The sequence below is a fragment of the Tyto alba genome, unplaced genomic scaffold (genome assembly GCF_018691265.1).
Source record: "Tyto alba isolate M040663 unplaced genomic scaffold, T.alba_DEE_v4.0 Super-Scaffold_27, whole genome shotgun sequence".
Lineage (NCBI taxonomy): Eukaryota > Metazoa > Chordata > Aves > Strigiformes > Tytonidae > Tyto > Tyto alba.
Window position 1 is genome coordinate 177,890 of NW_024881301.1, and position 21,820 is coordinate 199,709.

Below are 21,820 nucleotides of genomic sequence, written 5' to 3' on the forward strand. Positions count from 1 at the left end.
AAAGATGTTTTGATACTGTTTTAAAAGTGAAAGCTGTAGTAATTATCTATTGTACAAGTAGTCTGGCTCTAGTCATATCAAAACACAAAATCTTTATACTGTATAAATTTTATTAGTAAGATAAGATTTTCTTTCAGACTTTGCAGTTGAAAGAGGAGGAAAACAAGAGATTAAATCAAAGATTGGTAAGTATTTATGCAATGCATGTTTTATGTCTCAAAAAAAATAAGAAAAGCTTACTAATGTTAAGTTTGTTAAAATCTAAAAATGTGTTTTTATTAACTTCAAAAACATTTTAAGTGTTAAGGCAAGTGGCAAATGAGGTACCTCTGAAAGGTTATCGGGTTACTTAATTTAGCAGTCTTCTCATGGAAAAGATTCACAGGACTGGAGAGAAAGACTTCTTCCCAGAGAACACAGACCATCCAGTCTTGGGGTAGAGGCAGTTAATTTCAGTGGTGCCATGGCTCAGATTTTCAACAGTACATTGAAGGCCAATTTACAAGAATGTAGATATGCCTGCACGTTGAGCATAATTAGGAGTGTTAGCAGTAACTTAGATTGTTTTTGGAAAACTGTACGTGTCATTTTTCTAAGGTGTGAAACTTTAATTCTGCCTAGCAAATAGAAATACAAACAGTCATTATGTTAAACATTCAAATAATAGTCAATGCCTATTGAAGGAAGTAGAATATAGTGACAGAGTTCCCTTGATCCCTCTGCTCTTTACCCACAGTTTATCCTTTCTATCAGGTCTCAACCTTAAGTCTTAAAAAAAAAAAAAAATGTGTGTATGGGAAACATATCCTTTGGTAGTTTATTGGTTGGACTGGCCATGGAGATCTCACTTCCTTTAAGTGACAGGTAATGTCAGTTCCTGCCAAACTCCTAGATTTCTGTGTAGTTGCAAGTTACATTTTATAGCACAAGTTTCTCCGGTAGGAACTGCCATTTTTCTGTCTGGAATAGGATTGAAAATTACTATATGATTTACTCTTGATATGTTTTGGGGTATGAAATTGCAATTTTTTTCAAACACCTTCCATTCCACATTAATACCTGTATGTAATAATCCTGCTACTATAGGGTATAAGAAAGGATCACAAGACATCTAAAAGCATATTTTCTAAAAGAATCTCTTAATTCAGAATGTCAGTGAAGTGCACAGAAGGTATTGTAGTATAGTTTTTACAGTGAAACTCAAAACATACTGGGCAGTCTTCTAAACGTCTCTGTAGATTTCCTGAATTAAACTTTTGATCTCTTGTGATCTCAGAGTAAAATTAAATTGAAGAAAACATGGTGTTGTAAAAGACAAATAAAAAAATTATTTTTGTTGTTATGATTAATACCAAGCCACGTAGGAGAAATTGGCAGCTCACTGGTGTCTAAAGGAACTCAAAATTGGCTTCTAAATGGGCATAGGAACATGTCTTTTTTCAGTTCTTTACTTATAAATAGGTTATTTCATAGGTAAGATTAATTTTTTTTTGTCTCTTCAGCTTTCTTTCTCTCCCTCTCCTTCCCAATACACTTCTAAAACTGAAATATACATCAACACTTAAATATCAATATTTGTTTCTATTGAGCTACTTTCGATAAGGAACCCAGAATAGGTTCCGCACAATAAAAGAAAATCTTTTCAGGTTACTGGATTTTGCAGCAAAACTTGTGGGTTACCTCTGCAAGCAATAAAAAAAAATCAAAAGGAGCTCCTTTTAATACCAGGAATGTTATTACAGTAATATTGTTATTTTATATGAATTATTGAGAAAGGGAACCTTTTTTTCTGTGTCAGAGGCTAAAGAACTTTACTCATAAAACATTCTTTACTGAGTTTTAGTGGAAATATTCTTAATGTTCTAATTTTTTCTGTTTTTCTTAAAGTTAGAAATTAATGAAAAATACAGAAATCAAGCCAGTTTGCATTTTAGTTTAGTACTTGCTCCAGATTTAAAAAACATCAAAAAAATATTTGGTCTTAACATCTGAACTCTCACGCACTTTTGTGAACAGTCTAAACAAATGATATGCATTTGACAATTTGCATGCTAGCTGCAGCTTTTTCAAGAAGGAAAAGTAGAATGTGGATAAGTCAAAAAAACAGTTTCTAACAACAACAAAAAAATAAAAATTGATCTGAAGTGGAACCCCATAAAGGAAACTGCTCAAAGTGTTGTCAGAAGTTAAGAGCTTTTTTTTTTTGTTGTACAGTATTCAGTTTGGAATCATTCTTCGAAGAAATGAAGAAAACAAGCTGTGAATAGGCTTCAAGCTTGTATTAAGACAGGCTGATATTGTTTCAGGGGAAGCGTGGGGGGGAAGACTGACAGTCGGAAATATGCTGTAGGTAACGATATTCCAGTTACGGCTGAAAAATCATGTGCTAAACTTCAAGCATGAGTAATCTACATTTCAATAGCATGTATAAATAGTTGAGGAAGTAGGAACCTATGGAAAAAACTGCAAGTCAGAGTTTCTACAGGGCAATTATGAACTGTTTGCTATAAGAAAGTTACCAAAGGGTACTGAAATGTATACATTTACATAGACCAGCTTTGCTATCTACTTGCCTGTATGTAGGCTGTGATACAAAGTAGCATTATCCATTTCCATTTCTTATCACGGTTACTATAGAAAGCATATGTACACTTATATTCATTTTAAGATCTAGTTTATCCTATTGAAGTTGGTTCATGTTCCAGTATTAATTGATTTAAACAGAATTGAAGGCAAAAACTGTGCATATAGGAAATAAGAATTATATATAATAATACACATATTTGCTATATAATTGTTTGGTCTTCGCAAATATGACTCCAGTTTTATTTCAGGGAGTGCTGCTCTGTTTATTGCAGTAAACTTTAGATTATGTGACAGTCCTTAGTGAAACTTGAGAGATCATATCGAGTTCAACATCCACAGTTTAACTGCAGTAAATGTTTAACCTCCAGTGTTTTGCCATCAGCCTTTTATAGAATGCCAGTGGCTTCTGTGTTAGAGTGCACAGCTATATCATAGCTCTTGTGTATGCTCAGAACAAGTCTTCACTGGCACTCATGTGGAAAGCACTTCTCAGATAATGAGGGAGAAGTCAGTAACGTAAGAAATTTTATCATCAGAGGTAGCTATTTAAAAAAACAAACCCAAAACCAAAAACAACAAAACAACCAAAACCTAATCACCCAAACCACAACCAGCCAACCAAGCCTGCTACAGAACAGGACGACAGAAAGGTATGCTCTTGTCTTCAGTGAATGTAAGAGCTGCAAGAATAGGCGCTTTTTGAAATCAGTAATAAAGTCTTTATTTTAACCATACTGTTACCTGCAATGTACATTTCATCATAGCTTGCCAATACTTTATAGGTTTTCTCTTTTTTTTTTTATAGATGTCCCAGAGCATGTCATCAGTATCTTCAAGACATTCTGAAAAAATAGCAATTAGAGAGTAAGTACATGTTAGGTTTCATATAAACAGGTGGATATGCCTTCAGTAGTAAGTATGTAGTTAAAGAAGGTCACAATTCTGTTCTTGCTCTGTGGTGAAAAGATATATAGGTAATCTCTATAGTATAGCTGTCGGTTATTGAACTATCACAGTTGGGCATAAATCAAATTTTATGAACCCTTTTTTTTAAACAGAGGCCATTCTGAGTTCTATATGTCGGTGGCTTTCTTAAATTCTGTGCCTTTCTATCACATCATAGGATGCCTATTACATCATAGGATTTCTAGAATCTTCCCAGAGTTTTCTTTTTTTATTACTTTCTGGTTTTCTGTAACCTTCTTGAAATCATGCTAAGACAAAGTAGAAGGAATCCTGAACACTCTGAATATGTGTAGTGCTTCATTATATTTCAAGAGAAGTTTTACCTTCTTTGTCTTCAAAATTTTTGGCTTACCTTGACAAAATGAAGTTAAATGAACTCAGATATTTTGTTAGATAACAATCTGTTAGCAGCAGCATGTAGAATTGTTGCTGGAAGAAGTATTCTTGCAAAATATGAAAGCTACAGACAAATGTTCTTAAGTAGCTTATCAGTCTGATAATGAGTAATATACAAAATCTTTTTTGAAAGAAAACCTACACTGATTATTCCTTTAATGTTTTCTGAATTACATCAAATGGCATTTTTATTGCAACAAGGTCAGTATATGCAGTATGTGCACAGGCTTTTCCTGTGAGCATCTGAATATTCTGGCAACTCTCTTGGTAGTGGTGAAGAAAATCTCATGAAAGAATTCATCTGCCCAGTAGAGATGTGTTTAAGTCAGTATAGTCTGTCATCATAAGTCCAGGCAGAAAAGCTTGGTGTGTTGTTTGTTTAATCTGAAAGTAATTTATAAGATGATGAGCTAAAGATCCCTCTAGAGTTACCTGTTTATGTATCTGCAATCTCTTTTTCTGGAGAAGTTTTCTACTTTTGTCACCATCCCCATAGTAGTAATATTTATTCTTAGAGCACTTTCGTGGTTTTATGCTTACTTTGTGGCTATTTTAAACTTCATTCATTAATAGGTAAATAATTTACTTTTTCACAGTGCAAATGTGTTGACAGAAGTTGGAGACAGAAAAAGTTCTCTAAATTCTATTACTGAAACTTGGCATGAGAACTTGGTGGCTTCTTGTGTTATCCTGGTGTCAGGAAGAAACAAATTTTTTAAACTTTTTATGCAAAGTTGCCATAGTGTTTCTTTTGCTTTTAACCCTTTGATCAAAGGTGATCACTTCATCCCTTTTTTCTGTGTGCTTAAAATTTTAAGATTGAATAGTTATATAAATGTTTTGTATTTTTCAGTGTTCAAACTGACTTCAGTTTAAAACATCAAAAGAGAGTGTTTGTAAACACCGGTACAGTGATCATTACCATAAGTATTGGTGAATAAAAATAATGAAAATTTGAAACATTAGTATTTTAAGTACTTCTGTTTAAATTCTAAAGCAAAGCTGTCAGTTCTTTTGAAAAAAATAATTCAGTCCGATAGATGTAGAAGAACATTTCAAAAACACTTTTTAAATGGTAGAGTTTTACTGATTTCAGAAAATATAAAATGTACATGGGTTGGCATAACAAGTAGAAATGTCTGTACGGCTGTTCAGCTAACTCTCAGTCTGTGCAATATTTGGGGAAAAAATTGTCATGTAATTTAGTTTTAACTAAAAAAGCACAGAAGCTTAAGTTCTTTGATTATTTCTTTTTTTCCAGTTTTCAGGTTGGCGATTTGGTTCTCATAATCTTGGACGAAAGGCATGACAACTATGTATTGTTTACTGTCAGTCCAACCTTGTATTTCTTGCACTCGGAATCTCTTGCTGCACTGGATCTCAAACCAGGTGAGTGTGGTAAGTGTCGAATTACTTCTAATACTTTATCTCCTATAAATAACACTCTTAACGTTCTAACACTTCGTAAGTGATTTTATAAATATATGTGATAAATATGAGAAGCCTGTAATTGTCAGCTGTCTTTTTAGCTTTTGCTGTTTGTTTCCATAGAACCATAGAACGGTTTGGGTTGGAAGGGACCTCAGCTATCACCTAATGCCAACCCCCCTGCCATGGGCAGGGACACCTTCCACTAGACCTGGTTGCTCAAAGCCCCGTCCAACCCGGCCTTGAACACTCACAGGGTTGGGGCATCTACAGCCTCTTCGGGCAGCTTGTTCCAGTGTCTCACCACCCTCACAGCAAAGCGTTTCTTCCTTATAGCTAATCTAAATCTACACTATTTCAGTTTTTTCTGTCACTACATCTGTGGTAAAAAGTCCCTCCTCATTTTTCCTGTAGCCCCCTTTAAGCCCTGGAAGGCCACTATAAGGTCTGCCCAGAGCCTTCTCTTCTCCAGGCTGAACAACCCCAACTCAGGCTGTCCTCATAGGGGAGGTGCTCCAGCGCCCTGATCATCTTCATCCCCCTCCTCTGGACCCTCTTGACCAGGTCCATGTCTTTATGCTGGGGGCCCCAGAGCTGGACAGAGTACTGCAGGTGGGGTCTCACCAGAGCAGAGCAGAGGGGGACAATCATCTCCCTCTGCTTGCTGGCCACACTTCTCTTGATGCAGCCGGGGACACGGGTGGTTTCTGGGCTGCAAGTGCATGTTGCTGGCTCACAGTCAGTTTTCCATCCACTAACACCCCCGAGTCCTTCTCCTCAGGGCTGCTCTCCATCCACTCATCGCCCAGCCTGTATTTGTGTTTGGGATTGCCTTGATCCACGTGCAGCACCTTGCACTTGGCCTTGTTGAACTTCATGAGGTTTGCCCAGGCCCACCTCTCAAGCCTGTCCAGGTCCCTCTGGATGGCATCCCTGCCCTCCAGCGTGTCAACTGTACCACCAACTTGATGCTAAACATTTTTCAAGGCAAAACATTTTAAATCAAAAATTTATGTAGATGTTAATATCTTGGAAACATAGGAAAAATTATCTGCATCTTCAAAGCAAGCTGTAAAAAAAGAGAGGGGAAGATGCCAGTTTTGTGCACGCACTGCACAGACAGAGTATGTTAACATGTCTATGGGGAAAACATTCAGGCTGCTTAGCTATCCAGTAGCGTGAATAATAATGTATAATTGTGTAGGTGTCAGGCGTATTTTTAATGTGGATTAATGTTTTCTTTGAGGAGAGTAAATACAAAACTTGAGGTAACATTTCTGTCAAAACTGCATGCTCTGTTCCTGTTTTTTTAATAACTGATTTTATGATGTTCTTTGAAGTTTGTCTTTGGATAAAATTTGTTCTCTCTGTAGCTCATCTTCTGCAAAGTGACTGAAATTTATGAACCCAAAGATATGTCTGAACTAACAAAATGTAGACCACAGTATATGGGTATTTGCAACCAATTATTTTTGCTGATAAAGCTTTTCCACTCATTTTAAATGGTGTTTAGCGGGGCTGGTAAATTTTCAGAGAACAGTTTCTGTAAGTTTTGCTTATGTCCAGGTTGTTGACATATTTGCTTTTTTCCTCCCTTCAGGATTTTCATTGGCAGGTTTTGGCAGCTATGTAAACTTTGTAAAATTTAAGTATTAATCTTTTTTAAATGAGGAAAAATAACAGTGCTTTGCACGAAACAAGGTGCTACATGAAATAGATTAATTTAAAGGTCTTAAACTATCAAATGTAAAATTTTTTGCAAACCCCCACCTATGTTCCCAACTTTGCAGAAATGTCTAAGAACGTTCATCAAAAGGAAATTTTGTATTAATTCTAATTTATTAGTAGAAGTTTCTATATGTTACTGCATGTCAGAAGCTGTTAACTTATTTTCAATGAGCAGACTCATTGCAGATTTCAGTTACAATGAAAGGTGGTAGCTCTTAAATAATTGTGTAGTCTCTGGAAGACCACCAAGCTCTAACTGAATTCTGAGACTGCTGAAGGATCTGTGCCATGTGTATTCTGCAAAACATGTGGAAAGAACCTCCTCTCACAGTTGTAACACATTCTGAACCGTGGCATTAGTAGTGCGTACATAATTATGTGAAATATGGTTGACTTTTCTTACTGTTAGTTTACGTATGTAAGGCGAAAGCCATATCAGCTTGTATATTATTCTGAGTACACAATTCATTGACCTGTCTGTTTTAAAAGGGACTTAGCTTGCTTCATTCCTTACCGTTTGCTCACCGGAGCTTATCTCAAATGTGAGAAAACTGCACATAAAACAAACATGAAGACTTCCCGTTTGCCTTAGGAGCACGCTTGTCTCTCACTCAGTACTTCTGGAAACCATGTCTCTATTCTATTTCTGCATCAGGGAAGTGGGGAAAATGAAACCCAGAAGAGTAGTGTTATTTGTGATAGATTAAAATCGGTGTGAGCCTAGGTACTGCAAATCACTGTTCCAAGGACTGCCAAAATACTGCGTCTAAATCTGACCTTTTGTACCAATATGTAATTATCAAGTTGTTAATTCTGTATAGATCTACCTCCAGCATTAAGTGTCAGGGACCTAGGCTATCATAGGTTGTCTCTGCCTCCTTGAAGAGCACTTGGAATGCTGTGAAAGCACTGAAATTGGTTGAGGACTGCATGGTTTCTGTATTGTCCCTTATCTTTGGGATATGGAAATTTTCATCTGCAAATGTAAGGAAGAAAGCACTGCCTCTTTCTCACTATCTTTGTTACATCAATGAAGTCTGTCGGCCAAGCAAATTAAAAAAAAAAAAACAAAAAAAAAAAAACCCAAACCAAAGATTTTTTGTAATTTAAATATTACTTGTAGATCATTCAGGCCAGACGTGAATATTTTGCACTGATTTGTAGAAGTGTGGAGTAGACAGAATCTGCTCCGTTGTCAATAACCAGATTAATCTTGAAGGGTAAGATTAAAACTTCAAACTCTGATTCCTGAGTGACTCATATTGTAGTCACTACATACAGTATCTCATAAATAATCATGCTTAGAAAAGCATATGTGAGCTGTTCCTTCCGTCTGTTTTGAAGTTTTCTTCATGCCGTGATTAGTGATAGTTAGAAAAGAGCAAAGCAAGTAAAATGGATATAATTGCTTGGAATACAAGACAAATACGCATTTCTTACTGTTACATAAATGGACATAAGCTGAATGTTTATTTTTGTCCACTGCTGCTTTTTTGACCTGTCAGTTTATTATTGGGGTTTTTTTGCTTTTCTGCTTTCTGAACAGCATCAAGTACTCTTAGAAGACTGCAAGCGTAACTAGCAGACTTTTACAGCTTTACAATTATTGTTTATGTATAATTTCTGTCACTAATACAGAGAAATAATCCAATGTTTCAGTAAGGGCAGTAATAATAGCTGAGTACAGAAGACATTCTATCCTTTGAAGTACTTCAAGAAGTTCTCACCTTAAACCAAAAGTCAAGCTTCGTAGATGAGAATAATTTTGAATCATTAAATTAATTTCAGTTTTGATTTGCTTTTGTCTCCTCTAACGATAGCTTTTAAAACAAAATTTAAACTGGAAAACCAGGGCTTTTTTTTGTTAGAAAATGCCAGTGACCTGTCTTGACACTTGAACTTAATTTTTGTTAATTTATTTGAAAAAGGATTTTTTTTTTTTAATAATTTCTGCTATCAATGAAATAATTTTCACAAATAAACTTTAACCGTATTGAATGCATTATCCTGTTTCCTGTAGTTGATTGTCTAAAATAATAAATATATTGTCTCTTTAGCTTCAGGTGCATCTAGGAGACCTTGGGTGCTAGGAAAAGTGATGGAGAAAGAATATTGCCAGGCAAAAAAGGTAAGGAAGTAGTAATGGAAAATCATCTGATAAAATAAATAAAGAAGAAAATCAGATTTAATGTTTGTAACAGGTATTAAAAGTACCTTCTGTGTAATAAGTGAGATGAAAATTGTCATATGTTGTGCCATTCCTGCTCTGTTTTATGGTTGGTGAATAGCAAGAGAAGGGAAACTAGAAAAAAGAGAGTTAAGTAAGCAGTGGCTTGGGTAGTTGTGTCCATGCTGCTCAGAACCTTGCCAGACTCCAAAGTGTTTTGTAAATGCTGAGGGGTGGGAATCAGTTTCTGCTTAAAAATATAAAAATCAGAGAAATAAACCCACATTTCTAATGTAATGTGACTTTTGTTTTGTTTTTTTTTTTTTTTTTTTTTTTTGTAGGCACAAAACAGATTTAAAGTTCCTTTGGGTACAAAGTTCTACAGAGTGAAAGCAGTACCATGGAACAAGAAAGTATAACACAACAAAATTTTAGTTCATTCTGTCTCCATTCTTTTTTGACTTGTCCTTCAGTGCTTGTTCATCGCTCCAAATACCAGGCCACCTTTTTATACTGAGGTCATGTGACAAGATATGTCATTGATGTACTGCTTTTACTTTTTAACAGGTCACATTTTAGAAACAAGAATTTCATCAAAAACTCTGGCCCTAACTGTTCCAATTTTTTTACCCAGATAACTTTAGGAGTGTGGACCAAATGAGTTCATTTTCTCAAAGGGCAACCACATGAAACATGGTTTGTTAGCCATGTTAATTGCCTGTTAAATATACATTAGCTTGTATTTAGATGTTAAATGTTAGTTACCATTATTACCAGCGTACGTCCTTTTGTGAAATCATTATCAAAGTACTTGCACTCTTTAACAGATTCTTTATATGTGTAAAATTCATCAACTATTTAAAGAGGAGTGTTCATTGCATGCAGATAATCATATAATTTTTCTTCGACATGAGTTTGCCTCAGTAGATGAATAAAAATAACTACTGCAACTTGTTTCATTACATGAAAATGCTCTTTAATGTTAAAAAAAAAATCTTGTAATTTGATAGACTGATTTTGAAAATCAGTCGCAGTTAGATCTGCAATCTTCAAAAGCACTTTCGATGGATTGATCACAGAGATTCTGAAGGGAAGGCACAGGTGCTGTTTGTTCAAAGTGAAGCACTTGTTCTTCCCAACAAAACAGAAATCTTGTATTAATCTATTTAGAAAAATCATATTGATGAAATTGTATTTCATGGTTGAGTTTCAGGAAAAAACTCATTGTACATTAACCATACAGGAGTCATTTAAGTAACAAACTATTGTAATTGTAAAAGACATGTAGAATTTTAAAACAATAAAGATTTGAAACTGTATGTGTTTGAAGTATTTGTGTGCCTTTTAAATACTATCTATAGTATTTATTTCGTGTTAATCTGTTGCAGCTTCTCTTTGATTCCTCCAACAGTTTCATTACATAGAAATACCTAAATTTTTTACAAGAGGCATTCAGGAATTACAAGAATTCAAGTAGACAAATTAATTTTGTCAGCATACTAAACAGATAAATTATGTTTTTCAAAATAGTTATACTGGCTACATTTTAAAAATGTAGTTTATTTTATGTTTTCTGATAACACTACAGAAAGTTGTACTATAAATGCATAGCCACTGTAAAGTGAAATTCTGGATTCAACTGTGAGCTTATGTCTAGGACTTAATCCATAGAGTTATTCAACTGTGATTTATCTTCAGAAGGTGTGGAGTGGAGGAGGAAAAGAGATAAAGAAATGATCACATGAAAATGTCAATGCTTCTGCCCATATGTTGCAAATAATATCTCTCCAGGCTAACCAGTCCACTTGACTACCCAGAAAATTCTGTATATGCTTTATTTAAAACTTTGTTCCATAACAATTTTAAGTTCAGATTTTTATGAAATGCATGGGCTTGTAATTGTATGACATCTTTGAAATAAATTTAAGACAGCTGATCTCTGGAAAACAGAATGTCATTTTGTCAAGTTGCATTCTTATCTGATTGTTGATATACTGGCTTTTTAAAATTACTTTCAAAAAATGTGCCTTGTTCTTCAAGAACAATATTACCATAGTTGAGTACTACCCAGTGTCAAACCTGTAAATAACTTGGATTCTATTCTATAGAATAGGTTTAAAGCACAAAAAATCATGATGCAATATTTTATCACTGGGTTTTTATCCTTCAACTAAATGGGAATTCAGTTTTGTCTGCAATTTGGTGCAGTCTTGTTCCCTTAGTCAACTGAATCACCAGTGGTTTAAGAAGGTGCACGTGTAGTGCGACTCATTCCTTCTAATACGCCGAGTGTTCAGAAGCCTTGGTATCTTTTACCTCACTGACAAGTCTTTCCCAGGCTCAGATAATCTTGCTACTGCTTGTGAACATTATATGTCCTTCTGGGGAGACAGTTAATCCTAGAGTAGCAGCTCACAGTGGGTCAGTATAGCAACGTGCAACCCAGGACTAAAACGCGAGACCCCCGTCGTCGGTTATTGAATAGTCTACTACAAAGATAAGTAAAAGGTCCCCTGGGATTTTCTCCGTGGTGGGAGGGATGTGCTTGTCAAGTTATTCCAAGTTGGATAAAACTGCAGGTTTTATGATGGCCCTACAGGACTGTACAGCTATGAGCAGCACTCCTTTTTGTGCATATAAAAATTAAAAGTGTTTTTCTGCTACTCTGGTCTCATTAAACGCTAAGACCTTTGTGTCTTGCTACTCTGTGTGGATGACACACCACGAAGTTCATTGCGGGCTCTGGGGTGGTGTGTTGAGTGCAGAAGTGAGGTGAGTACAGAATGCCATGCTGAGAATTAAAAAAAAAGTCAGGAATTCATCTTTGTCTATAAAAAAATATAAGCTTTCTAGTCTCAGTTTATAGTTGCCCATATTAAAAAAAATACATCTATTTAAACTGATATGTGGACAGTAGCAGTGATGATTTATGATGCTATGAAAGTTGGCTTGATTTCTAGCTTAAGATAGACAAAGGCGTGACTGACGTTTATATAACTCAGAAACACATGAGCAATATATGAAAGTGAACTTGTGAAGCACCTAAATAAATTGATTAAAATAAAGTACTGTAATGCAAACTGAGGGAAGAAAAAGTTCTTCCCTGCTGATATCTGCCACTTAAAAGAATACCAGGATGTGTCTGTTATTGTTACATGACATCATATTTTTAGAATATAAATAACCAGCAATGGCTGTGGTTTTTAAGAATATTTATCATGTGTTTCATTTTATAATCTTTATGTATATTCAAAATGGAAATTCTGTCAAACAAACTCCTAACATATTCAGTAATGATTCTGAACAGTCATTGAAAAAAATGTAGTTTACATTTTTTTTGTATGTCACAGTCTTACTAGTTCTTGAAACTATGCTTGTTATGCACCACCTATGTGTTTCATCTTGCTCCATAATAAAACTCTGTATATAGCTCTATAATTCAGATGAGAAGCATATTCAGAGGGGAGGGGGGGAAGTTGGAGGATAAATTTGATGATCTGAGATTTCTCTAATTCTTTTGTGCAGCAGCATGTTGGAAATTTACTGATGACTAGAAAAGCCAACTGTGCTGCTGGTAGTATGGGTTTTATTCCATAAGTCTAGCTTTAGACAAAGGCAACTATTTTTGAAGTGCAAAAAGGAGCATGAATGGTAGAGAAAGTTGAAAGCAAATGTTATCCTGCAGATTTAATGCAGAAAGGATGTGATAATTTAAAGGGATTTTTTAATTTCGGTGTTCCTGTAGGGCTGTACCCATTTGAATACTTGGAGAAGCACATGGCTTTTTGCGCTGCTCTGCAGTAGGTCTCAAGTGAGGAGCTTGTGCTGTTTAGAATTCAGCTGTGGTTCATTTGTATCGTAAGATGGTCTACGAGTAGGACCAGTTTACACTCAAGTATACACTTTTCCCTAAATGTAGTTGTCACAACGTATGTTGCATAGAAGGACTGGAAACTCTGCCCTTTGCAAAATTACTCTGTGCCTTTTTGCAACGCAGATTTTCTCCATGACCTAATGTTGTATCCTTTCTTTTTTTTTTCTGCGGAGTTTTAGCTAGAAAACACACTGGCTGTAAACACAGCAAAAAATGAATAGTATTCTGTGGTGCTCATTCCTATAAATTTTTCATTAATAATTGTAGCACGGAATTACTTCTTAGTGGCAGATTGATAATTTTGGAAGTGGAGCATTCGCCATAGAAGAACTCTGCTGCTGTTTCAAGCTATATTTATCTATTAAGCGTCAATGAGCTATCTTAGTGTTGCACTTTTAAGGTCACCAGCATCTAGATCACTGTACAGGCCATTCTGCAGTCCTAGAGCTCTGCTGATAAATGATAAACAGTCACTTCCTCTAGCGCTCACTGTATCAACACTCATATTAGCAACACCCACGTATAATACCAAGCAGCAGCGGAAAGTCTAGCCCCCAGACTCCAAATACTGACTGAGAATTTGGTTCCGTGTTGATGCACTCCGGCAGTGTCAGACTCGCAGAATGGTTGAGGTTGGAAGATCCCAAGGTTGTCTTGTCTAACCCCCTCAGTTTAGGCTGAACTGCTGTGACTTTCACACTAAAGATCTTGAGTTTACAACTAATTTGGCAAACGCTCAATTTAGTCCTTTGTTTTAAAGCCTGGGTGCAGTTGAGTAATTTTAAAATTTTCCCCTCAAAAAATTAATTCCCTTAAATAAATACTAGCTTTTCTCATGCTTTTGCTATATATATCTATATTTTTTAAAATTAAGAAATGTCATAGCTGCCAAATTATTATTTCTATGGCAAGACCCAGCAAACGCACCAAATTTTTGTTCTGTACATTAATTTCATGCTTGTAATAGAATGTTTCAAGCCATGAATTTGTGGTATATTACTGCACTGCTGAATAGTCGTTCCATATTTTTGTCTCAATTCTATGATGCTGATTGTGGGTGGCAGCCCTGCTTTTCTTTCTCTAACTTCTGCTTGTTGGATGTAAATTTGCCTTTTACCTGTTTGTCTTGGGACTTTCTTATCAAGTGATTTTCACTGTGTATTTTATTTTTTAGGCAAAATTACTAAGGACCAGATTTTTCTGTGGTGGGAGGAGTGTTATTTCCTAATCAAGAGTGTGTACCATTCACCAAAGAGTGTTAATGGAGAACTTTGTCATCACCTTCATGTAGATTAATAAATCCTGTTTCTGCCCCAGATCTCTATATCAGGTCTACCTATTCTAAAGCTGTGGATACATGCTTGTGTACACACCTTTTAACAAATACTGATACTTGCAGCCAAAGCTGCTGTTTTGATCCTGTTCACCTGTGCTTGGGAGTATTAGAGGTCCAGAAAAATTCAGAAAGTAATGATTCAGTATTTTCTTTTTTTTTTTTTTTTTTTTGATGAAGATTAGCTGCAGGACTAGGACCTGTGTGTTTGTATAACCAAAGCATTTCTGTTTTACAGTTTAACTTTTATAAGCTTACCCATTCTATAGTCATTGGAGGAAAAATATCAAGAAAAAACAAATAAAATAGCTTAAAAGTCCTGGATGCTTACGGAGAAGCAGTCAGCTAAAAGTACCTTTGCATCTCTTAGCCTGTATTAATTTAAACAATTGGAATGTTAGCACTTAATGTCCAGTGTAATTGCAGTGGTAATCAGAAGAGTGCTTAGCCATGTCTCTCACAGGGTGCTGGTCAGCATTAATTGACCACCATGTCTCTTGTAAATGGTGAGGTCTGGTTTTAGCACAATGGTTGAAATAGCAGAAAACATTTATGATGACTGCTGAACTTGGCAAAGAAGTTCCTGATAATGTAGAGAACGGATCATTTTTTAAACTTCAGAAGAGAACTTTTTGTGTAACCTACTCTATACACAGAAAAAAGGTATTTCATTTCAACTGAAATCAACTGTATGCTTTTAAAAAGGCTGTAAGCTGCAAATATCCTTTCTTGGTATATACTAAGCTTTCTTGAATTGGACTGAAATAATTTTTCAGAGATTGTACCTTTAAAAGGTACAAAACAGCTAACCTGTAAAATACCCTCTTTTAATTTAATTTTAGACCTTGTAATACTCATTGTATTTATAATCCTTATATTTGTAGTTCCAATGTATAAGTGAACTTCCGTAAGCACCAGATCTTTTGGATCTATGTATAGGATAGGACAAGGGTTAATGGTTTTAAACTAAAAGAGGGCAGATTTAGACTAGATGTAAGGAAGAATTTTTTACAGTGAGGGTGATGAGACACTGGAACAGGTTACCCAGACAGGTTGTAGGTGCCCCAACCCTGGAAGGGTTCAAGGCCAGGTTGGACGGGGCTGGGAGCCCCCTGGGCTGGGGGAAGGGGGCCCTGCCCGGGGCGGGGGGGTGGGAACTAGGTGATCTTTAGGGTCCCTTCCAACCCAAACCATTCTATGTATTATTGCACTGTCAGTATATTCTTGTGATGGCACATGCTTCAATTTTTGCAGTTACTAAGTTTTTAAGCACTTAAACTGACATTTTCTAATTTTTATTACTGCTTGTCAAACCGTGCTTTTGTATGCAGGGGGATGCACTTTTCAATTAGCTAATTAGATTCTCTTTTTCTGCTTTTGTCTCTTTCACATCTGTCTTCATAGTTCTACCTTTAAACCTTGCCTTGAACATGGGACACATTCTTGTCCTTTTTATGACAATTTCCATCAGAATGCTTGCTGTGTGCTTCTTAAGACATGAGAGTCTGCAGTACCTGAAGACTTTTGGTGCCTGAAAACCAGGGTGACCAATCTGAGATACTTGGACTGCTGTTTCAGCGCGTAGCAGTTTTTGTCTCCAAATACTGTCCCCTCACCATTTGTTCTCTCTTCATTATGTAAATGAGAAACTGCTGTTACAAAGTAAAACAATGTGTGCAAAGGCACATAGCACCAGAAGTAAAAATTGCAGCCTTGTGCCTGTGCCCAGTTTGACACTTCCAATTCTCCTGTTGGGTATCCCTTGAAACTGTGTTGGTAGTCTGCGTGGATAACTTTGTACTCTTTAAGCCAGTTTCCTGTGTTAATACAAGGCATGCGGTTGTACTGTGCTGTGTATCAAATCACATATTCCTTTTAGAATTAATCTTTGAGGAGGACCCAATACTCAATTTTTGTTCAAGCATCCTCAATATAGATAAACAGAGTTATGCTAATAAGTATTATTTTTATTGTTAGAAAGAGAAGTCTGTAAAATATGTCTTATACTTTTAAGCATAATCTAAATAAGAAATAAATCTCATGATGAGACTGTTCAGTCATTGCCCAGTAGATGTTCTTGGAAACCAGATTTAAAAGATGAGATGAGAAAAGTGACAAACCTGCTATGTTGTGCTAATGGCTATGTTCCTCTTCTGCTGAACTGTGACCAGTGTGAGAAGAGTATTCTTAGGAGTTCATGGTAACCATCTTCACCAGTACAGAGAAATTAATTGGAAGCCTTAAAAAGTAAACCAAATTTTTACAGCCTAAAGAACAGAGAGCCTTGGTCGAAAGCTTGTAGCCACATGTGCCAAGCACGGGAAAGCTGCTTAATGACCAGTAGGGAGAAACCTATGTCAGTACAAAAAAGGAACAGTAGGGAAGAAATTACAATCCTTTTGCTTTCTACTTGTTATAAAGTTTATACCATCCTCCATAAATACTCTCTGCTTGCTTTTCATGGTTTCAGTTGCCCCATATTTGTTATATTTCACTTGTTTAATTTTTCCCCTGGGTTGGTGGGATTTTAAATTTTTTCCAGGAGGAATTTCTGAAGAAGCTGAATCGCTCTCCTGCAGGCTGGTTGCTATCTTCCTTTGTGCCCATGCCTTCTCACATTCGATAAATATGGTGTCAGCCTCCCTGCATGCACTGTATACTCATGATCCTCTTGCTGAATTTACAGGAGGGAAATTAATGACAGCATTGTTTTGCTGTGGACCAAGTGCATTGTCTTCAGGCTGGATTGTAACGGTTGTAATGGAAAGCCCCGGTATAATGGTCTCAGCTCTCTGGCTGCTCCGTGCTGGTTTTACAGTGGTTTACTTTTCTTCCTCAATGGCACCTCATGCACATTCCAGCGGAGCGACGCCCTCACCATTCATGGCCAGTTCTGCTGCCTGGGTGACCTGTGTTTTTTCTAGACACTGGTTGAATGTTGAGGTTGCCTGCTCCATACTGTGATTATTATCCCATCACTTGTATTAGCATTGTGGTGAATTAAATATTTATTTCTAACAAAATGATATTTCCCCATATGATGCTTTAACGCTCTGATCTGCTTGCAAAATTGTGGATTCTGGTGTTGGTTTGCTTCCACATTACAGGCCCTATCCCTCCTGTTGTAAGCTCTCAGTGAACGTGATGGAGGCAGTTGAAAGGAGCGAAGGAGGGATTGGGTGTTTGAACACGTACGTGCTGGGGAGCAGGAGACCACGCTGAGACCGGAGCTCTGACTGATGTTGGCTTGTGAGTGTACTTGTTACACAAGATCAACAGGAAGGTTCTTTAGGGTGTTGGTTTGCCTCGTGCCTTTCCTTCTGTCATGCCAGGCTGCTGCGGTTGTGTTGACTCCTGGTTGTAGGTGTGAGGAAGATGAGGATGGGAGGTGGAGTTGAGGAAGCCCTGCCATCAAGCTTCCTGTGATTTCTCTTAACATAAATCCCAGGAATTGGTACTCAGATGGTCCAAACCGTTTTAGCACAGGTTTTTGTTCCTTGATGAGCAGAGGAGAAAAAAAAAAAAAGTAATTTCTGAAACTGCTTTTGAAGTTTAACCCTTCAGCTGAGTGCTAAGGGTGTCACCACAGGATCAGCGGTAAGCAGTTCTGCACATGTTCTCAAAGAAACAAAACCCAGGACACTGTTTGGCCCCCCTCAAAAATTCAGGCTGTTGCTCTGCCAGCTCCGACTCTTCCTAATCACAAATATTCAGGGTTTCAACCACTTGTGGTTGTGGCATTTAGATATCTTTAATACACCTCCAGAAAGTACAATCTCCACATCTTTAGCTTCTTAAAATAGATGAATAGTTTCTACAGGACAATGACTGTCACTGTTGCATAACCTTCTTTGGGTTCTTTCCAAGAGAATATTTTTAAGTCTATGAACACAGTTATTAGATAAATGACAGAGCAATAGTACCACTTCCATTTCTGTATACTTAGTTATTCCTTTTTGAACAAGCATGTGATTATAACTACTAAATCAACTACTTCAATTTTCATGTTATTTTCATTTGAAATCCATTCTAGATGTGAAAAAATGTTATGAAAATCCAATGTAGGGAGGTCTATTATTAAATTTTTGAAGGCATAAAATGGATCTTGATAAGTTACCGTTTCAAGAGTGTTCCAGGAATCCAGAAGTCTTTTTATAACACAAAATCCGTGGGTTACTTGAATGAAAAGTAAAAAGCAAACTATTATTCTAATACAATTTTTTGACATAACTAATATTTAAATCTATTTTTAAAGATATAGAATTAGATGCTTTCTTATTTTAAAACCAGATTTAAGAAATCAAGGTTCTGTTTTATTGAACTGCATCCAATTATGTATGCAGGGTAGTTAAACAGTTACTTTGTGATTTTTAAGACACTTAGTCTGTGTTTGTTTTGTGAACAATAAAAGTAGAAAATAAATATAGTAACAGCTACGATGAAATTACTTGTTTTCTTCCTTCTCTGTTTCATCCTTTAGAGAATGATTGTGACTAAGGCAGTACACCTGAGCTATTAGTGCTGTGCCTCTAACCTATGTTTCTCTATATGTTACGTAGCATGCAAAGAGCAATACGGTGTTGCTGTGTGGATAACTATGACTGTGTGATGTTTCAAATGTGCTTAAAGTAAAGCTGATAATTCCTGTTGCCTGTTTCTGTCTGATTTGAGATTATTCTTTTCATTAGACCAACTTCCTCTAGGTCTGCTTTTAAAAGTTGCATGTGTTGAAGACAAACATCAAAAAAGAGTAATTTCCTGCAAGGCATTAGTTTCAGTAGCCTGTGTTTCCTCTCTTTCCAGTAAGTTCTAATTTTGATTTGTGAGTGAACATATCTTCTGTTTAAAAAAAGAAAAAAGTAAAAATTATAAGGGAAACTGGAACTATACAGGCTACAATTCTGCTTTGGAAGAAGCAAAACCCTCAAATTTTTGAGAAAAAACAGTTTTAGAACAAATCATGAAGGGAGAACTACAGCTAATGGATCAAGTAACTCGCTGGCTATTAGAGTATACTTTTTTAGGGATAAGTAACAATATTTTACTATACTGTAGTTCCACTTATTCTTACCAATAGCTGTTACTCAATTCCACTCACTTCCCTGTATAACATTTTGGTGGATGGAAACAAGGGGCTCGGCTGGGTTGCTTCTCCAGGTCTATGTTTCGCATAGACTAAGACTTACAATCTGAGACTTCTCAGCATATTTTTAATTTTCTTCTATTTGTGTTTTTGTTTTTTTTTTTTTTTTTTTTCCCCCCACTTTCTACACTGTATGTTTAGCCCTTGTTCTTTTCCTTGTTTCCTGATTTCTCAGCTCTGTTATTTGTTATTTATACTGTGGGAGAATATATAGATTTTTTAATTTTTTTTTTTTCCTTGAGGAGATTGCATCATTTGCTACCCCAAAGTTCTAAACTGTGAAAGAAGAGAACGACCGGTGCTGTGCCAGGCATCTAAAGCTTATCTGCTGATAGTTTGCTTCTGACCTGGAGACTTCAGACTCTGAGTGCCTCTCTGATGGGAATTTTAAGGAGGAAACAGCTGCTTCCATTTCAGGAAGGCATGAAAACGATGAAGAGGCAAGAAAAATTTTGCTGTCTTCAAGGTAAAAATAAAAATTGATAATTCCTGGTATTAGCTGGTTGAACAGGCTTCAGTACTTGTAAGAAATATCGGAGCGGAAATGTTGTTGTTCACGTCTGAGGTGGAAATGAGCTATGTGATACAGTTTCTAGAATAATCCTGGAATTTCATAGGTTATTCTCATGACAGAAATAGCTATCAACTTTGAAGAGGGAAGGAAATTTTGATTTATTCTGCCACAGCCAAAAGGACAGTCGGGGGAAAGTTTGCTGGGTGCAGACTGCCAGGAGCGGCGAGACCAGTGGGGCTCCGGGGGCCCAGCGACGTCCACGGAGCGGTGCCTGCTGATCTGCATTTTCACACTGACAAAAGGATTACGTGCTGGTAGTATCAGCCACGTACTCAGCTGCTGTAGGGCTCAGTGCGAGCTGTGCCGCTTTTTGTTTGTGCTGAAGATTATGGATGTTTCCTTGAAGACTGCCATGTGCTTCACCAGATGTTCTGACGGATCCTGGTATTCCCAGTATCTCTAGTTTTCTAACATAAAAAAATGTTCCCATAATCCTCACAGTTCGTAAGGTGCAAATATATGAAGTAGTTAATGAAAGGCAGCTGATCCTGCATCAGGCTGTATTTCCAGAGCAGAATGATGATCACTCATGTGTTATATAAAGATATATTAAAAGAAAGTCTCTGACCAGTTCAGAGATTTGAGAAGACCTTTTCATAACTGCTTTGACTAGAGATACTGAAGAAATGCTCATGGCTTTGCCTATATATGCTAAAAATAAAAGACAGGAAGAGCAAGGAAGTCGAAGCTGGTGGTTTAGGGAAGGTCAAAGTTATCCTGACTGGCTTGTGCTACGTGGAGGTAAAAAAATAGGCACTTGCCTTACACTTTTACCCTTAATTTGTTGTACCGTTATCCCTGTTTAGACTTCACTATAATGTCACCCAGTACTGACACCTATTACAGAGAAACATCTCGGTGGCTTCAGATGAAGGATATCTGACAGTCTAATGTTTGTAATGAGCTGCATATTGAGCATGAAATGCAGGGCTTTGCAGGGAAGTTCAGGCTTAGATACATGATTCCAGGTGTTTGTTTTCTGCATCCCAAATCACTATGGGGGAGAGTGTCCAAAGCCATCAAAGATCTGCACTCTCCAGTTATTTTACCAGTTTCTGTTTTTTTTTTTTTAAACAGAAAACTCAGAGTAACTCTGTTAGAGATCTATCTGCCTGCAGTTCCTCTAACACTGAAGTGTCAAAACAGACAATGGTTAAAAATGAATTGAAAAAAAAATAAAAATCTATCATTATTTAGGATGCCAGCAGTTGACACTGCAGCAGTAGCATGATGTACACAGGGAGAAAGGTGGTGCTTTCTGATTAACAGTGTTTACGAATATGATAATCTCATAAGAAAATTAAGGTACCTTCAGAGATGGGCAAATAGAGGGTTAAGGGACTTCAAGACACTGGAGAAAGTGAGTCAGAAGTGCCAGATATTCCATCCTGCTGGAGGAAAGCATCTCTCTTGCTTTGAGGCCCAGTGGTGCCAAATGAAATGAATGTAATGCCTCTGCATGGCAGAGCAGTGCTACATAAAGGAAGGCCTGCAAGTCCAGGCAACAGCAAAACATCACCTATAAACTGAATTTAGTAGACCAATTCAGAATTTGGAACGTTTTTTGCCAATTTTTAGGAGGCATAGATTTTTTTTTTTTTTTTCCTGTAGTAGGAATTTCTAAC

The 21,820-nt window shown here is 36.6% G+C and overlaps 1 protein-coding gene across 1 annotated transcript in view; it reads left to right on the top strand.

Annotated features, from left to right (window-relative positions):
* RB1CC1 (RB1 inducible coiled-coil 1) overlaps positions 1–10,256 on the top strand; it is a 77,783-nt gene extending 67,527 nt beyond the window's left edge. Inside the window, 5 exon segments of the mRNA XM_042797853.1 lie at positions 138–185; positions 3,392–3,450; positions 5,210–5,337; positions 9,162–9,232; positions 9,613–10,256. Of these exon segments, the coding sequence (XP_042653787.1) occupies positions 138–185; positions 3,392–3,450; positions 5,210–5,337; positions 9,162–9,232; positions 9,613–9,690 (384 nt within the window). The 3' untranslated portion in view covers positions 9,691–10,256.
* The last annotated feature ends 11,564 nt before the right edge of the window (positions 10,257–21,820 follow it).